The sequence below is a fragment of the Bombus impatiens genome, unplaced genomic scaffold (assembly GCF_000188095.3).
Source record: "Bombus impatiens unplaced genomic scaffold, BIMP_2.2 scf_2119, whole genome shotgun sequence".
In the NCBI taxonomy this organism is placed as follows: domain Eukaryota; kingdom Metazoa; phylum Arthropoda; class Insecta; order Hymenoptera; family Apidae; genus Bombus; species Bombus impatiens.
The window spans coordinates 1-3,945 of NT_178538.1; the positions used below are offsets into that span (position 1 = coordinate 1).

Consider the following 3,945-nt stretch of genomic DNA (forward strand, 5'->3'; position numbering starts at 1 on the left):
GTACGTTATAAGGGATCTCATTGTAGATCGTTGTCTCGATGGAAAATGTAAAAAAAAAATAAAAAAAAATTTTTTATTCCATATTTTCGACACTTCTTTTTTCGCGTAGAATTATCCCCTTTCCGCTTGTACCACCAGTTACCAACCACCCTGTATATATGTATCTCATTTAAATGTATGTATTTCATATTTCTATACTCTACATATTTTATTTCTATATTTATGTTTATGTAAGTTATTAGTAAGAAATTGTTGCGATAAATATTGTCTCGTATATGAAATTTCTTTCACAGTTTAGTTTATTTCATTCACCATAAATTAATTATTTGAATGGTGAAATATAGTAATAAAAAAGTTACGAGTCTGGGAGTGGTTCTTGTAATAATATTTTTCAATGATTTTTAAACCTATTATGTGTTATACGAGGAAGCTGTATTTCAATTATGTTACTGAATTTGATAGACTTACGGGTTTATAACGGATCATAAACTCTTTCGCGAGAGTCTACATCATCATGTTGGAAACTATCGATCAGCTATTGTATATCTACCAGCAGCGTAAACTTTTGAAGTCGGGGCAGTAACCAATCAGGGAATTAATTTCCACGGGCAACCAATGCAAACAAAAGTTTATTACAAAAGCTCTCTTGTACTTCACTTTCTCGGCTACGAACTTCCAAAGTGTCTTTCCCGCTAGTTTTTGGAGAAATCAAGGAAAACCAATTTACGTAGGTAAATCAAAGACGAAGTAGTAGATGATGATAAATAATTCTAATCGTGCAATGTAGATAATGAATTGTTATGCTATGCATATTACATAAAGTTTATTATATTATTTTGCAAATTTTTAAAAGTATATGATTGCTGTTTTTCCAAGATCGTCGATACCAGGCCACGAGTATTTGGAGGCAGATTACGAGTGTGCTCCAGGGTACTACATGGTGAGCACAATAACTAGACTACTTTGCAGAAATCGTCAATGGGTAGGGCAACTTCCAAAGTGCAAGATCAAAGCAAATTTTGAAGGTGTGTGTATCGACGCTTCTTGTGACCATGTTTGCAAAGAAGTCGATGGCAGGCCAGTATGTTCCTGTTACAAGGGTTTCCGGTTGGAAGATGATAAATGTATCGGTGAGTTATGCTTGAGTGTCTTCGCTTTATTTGGATATAACCAAGCTGTGGATATTTATGCATATTGTATAATTCATATTTTTGCAGACACAGATAAGAAATTGAAACTTGAATATAAAAGAATGCTTTATTCTCCAAATGCAGACTAGTCATAGATCCATAAATATTCACAATCTAGACGTAATACTTAACTGACCATGTTTATATGTTTTATCTGTTATTCTATCAAAATGTTTTTTTTATTGTATTGGTTATTAGCATATTTGGTCGATGAACAAAAACGGCTACTTGAATTCAATATTTAAAATTTTCAATTTTCAATATTACATATTTGGAGTATTTAACGTTTCAAGCATAAGGTAATCGAATCATAATGCTTGATAGAAATTATGTGTTTTTATAGCTTGAATTGCGTTTATTACACATTATCAAGCATATATGGAACGCTTAACCACATAAATCAGAGACTATATCACGTTCATCTTTGTATTCAGCGTTGCGTAACAAATTGTTTCGAAACGTTAATCTCCTATTCTATTTGCTAGTGATTAAAATGTAAAAAGCTAAAAATCGGAGTATATTGTATGCACGAAAATGGACAATTAAGTGTTAAAATATTCTTTAATCTTTTAAATAGAAGCAATAATCTTTTCATTTTTTAAATTTATGTTCGTTCATTCTAATTTACATATTTTATATTTTACTATAATTTTAGTTTATCGATCAGGTGATTTTATTGATTAATATTTCCAGAACAAGATTTTATGAGATCATTACTCGTGAGAAGCGCAAAACGTTCTCGATGTCGACATGTTGTAAAATAATCATAACATTTTGCGATCTAATAATATTTTGATAGTCCACCGGTTCGAAGATTTCTTCTACGTTTTTATCCCTCTCCTTTTTCTTTCTCTTTTTTTTTAAGCGGTATGAATACTAAAACGTAGAAACGATACCGTTTTTCCTCGGAAGACGAGCTGTCGAAGCGGTGAAAAAGAAATGTCTCAAGATGAAATATCGACAGGATACTCGTTGAAATATTGACGGCTTCCGCATTCTGTAGGAGACAAGTTCTTCCTGTCTGTATTAAAACATCAACGATTTCGTTTCTGAAATCCTTTCTTGTTTGCCCGTGGAATGTATTACTGTCCGTTTCTCATGAAACTGAAGGGCGATTATAAATTTGTATTTCAAAGTTCGTTTGTATGTCCTGAAATGAAAGGGATATCGACAATGTCGTACTGTTTTTATTTCTTTCTTAATGTTTCTCGCGTTTATTGCAAGATAGATTTTAATTTCAAAAATGGATTCACAAGCTGTTTTTCGATATTAATCACGTTGGTTCAGTTTAAAATGTCAAAAGAAACAAAGAATCAAGAATAAATTTTTTAAATGAAAATATTTCTCTCGGGAAATTTCTTTAAATAAAAATTATCATCATATATTCGCGATAATTAAATGTAAATGGGATTATAGAATTCTCGAGTGAAAATTGTATTAAAAGCGTAGGAAAATACAAATTGAATGAAAGTTCGTTGATTTAAGTTGAATGAGAAAGTAGTTTAAATCAAGCATAAATTCGAATTAACGGATTCTTGGAAAAATTAGCTTGTAGCGAACGGGGAAATGTCGTTAATCTAGGCGAATCGTAAAGACAGATAATCCGAATTAGTTAAAAGTCCAGCTTAACCGAGTCTAGTAAAACAAAGTTCCACTCAATTCGACGAGGTATACATGTATATACGTACAAAATAAAAGAATCACTGACTCGAATAAATTGGAGGAACAAGGAATACGAATAGAATGAAACGTTGAAGTAACTAAATTTCTATCAACGAGATTCAGTGTATTTACATATTCTTCGGAAATGTTTTTCCCCATTCAAGGATTTTATTTTATCTTTTCGAATCTTGTTCGTATCATTCCACATCATGTAGATTGTATCAAGTTTTCGAGAAAATTTTAACGAAATAATAAATAAGAAATAAGAGCTATTTATTTAAAAAACAGATTTCTCTTACTATTGAAACGATGATATTTTTGGAAATAATCAAATGAAAAGTCAAGAAATGCCATATGCGTAATTTTTTTTAAATATCGTATAATATTAAATCTAGGGCTATTACATTAAAACTATTTAGCTTGTACACAGGGTGGTTGGTAACTGGTGGTACAAGCGGAAAGGGGATAATTCTACGCGAAAAAAGAAGTGTCGAAAATATGGAATAAAAAATTTTTTTTATTTTTTTTTTAAATTTTCCATCGAGACAACGATCTACAATGAGATCCCTTATAACGTACTGCACGCGTACCGAGCGAAAATTTAAAGTCGATTTTCTCGAAAACAAAGTCTCAAACGAAAAATTTTTATTCTATATTTTCTATTCTATATATTCTATATTTTCTATTATTCTATATTTTGAGGTTTAGGTGACCATCTTGGGTCATCAGCTATAAAACACGTGTTCGTTGTAGCGACACTGAAGACCAGAGTTTTCTTATACCAAGAGTATAAGGACAACTTGATGAACATAATGAGTCAACAACTAGCAAATACTCGGCGGGTTCGCTGGCTACGCTCGTAAAGGGCGTATGCGGTAGTAGGAGGTCGCGAGTTCGAGACCACTCTTGGGCGAGCCAAGTGGAAAACCAAATATCATCTAAGAAGTATATACAACGGGCAAGTGGGTTTCCCGACCGCCCTTGCCTACTATGTTGTTGTGCTTTCTATGAGTGTTTGGGAAGTACCCCCGGAGATCGGTTTCACTCGTTGCGGACTACTACACCTAGGCCCGACCGATTTTTTTAGCCGATA

General features: G+C 32.5%; 1 protein-coding gene across 1 annotated transcript in view; it reads left to right on the forward strand.

Annotated features, from left to right (window-relative positions):
- The first annotated feature begins 396 nt into the window (after positions 1-396).
- LOC105681795 (fibulin-1-like) overlaps positions 397-3,945 on the forward strand; it is a 6,430-nt gene continuing 2,881 nt past the window's right edge. The window contains exon 1 of the mRNA XM_012392979.3: positions 397-1,130. Within this exon, the coding sequence (XP_012248402.1) occupies positions 857-1,130 (274 nt within the window). The 5' untranslated portion in view covers positions 397-856. The remainder of the gene's footprint in view (positions 1,131-3,945) is intronic.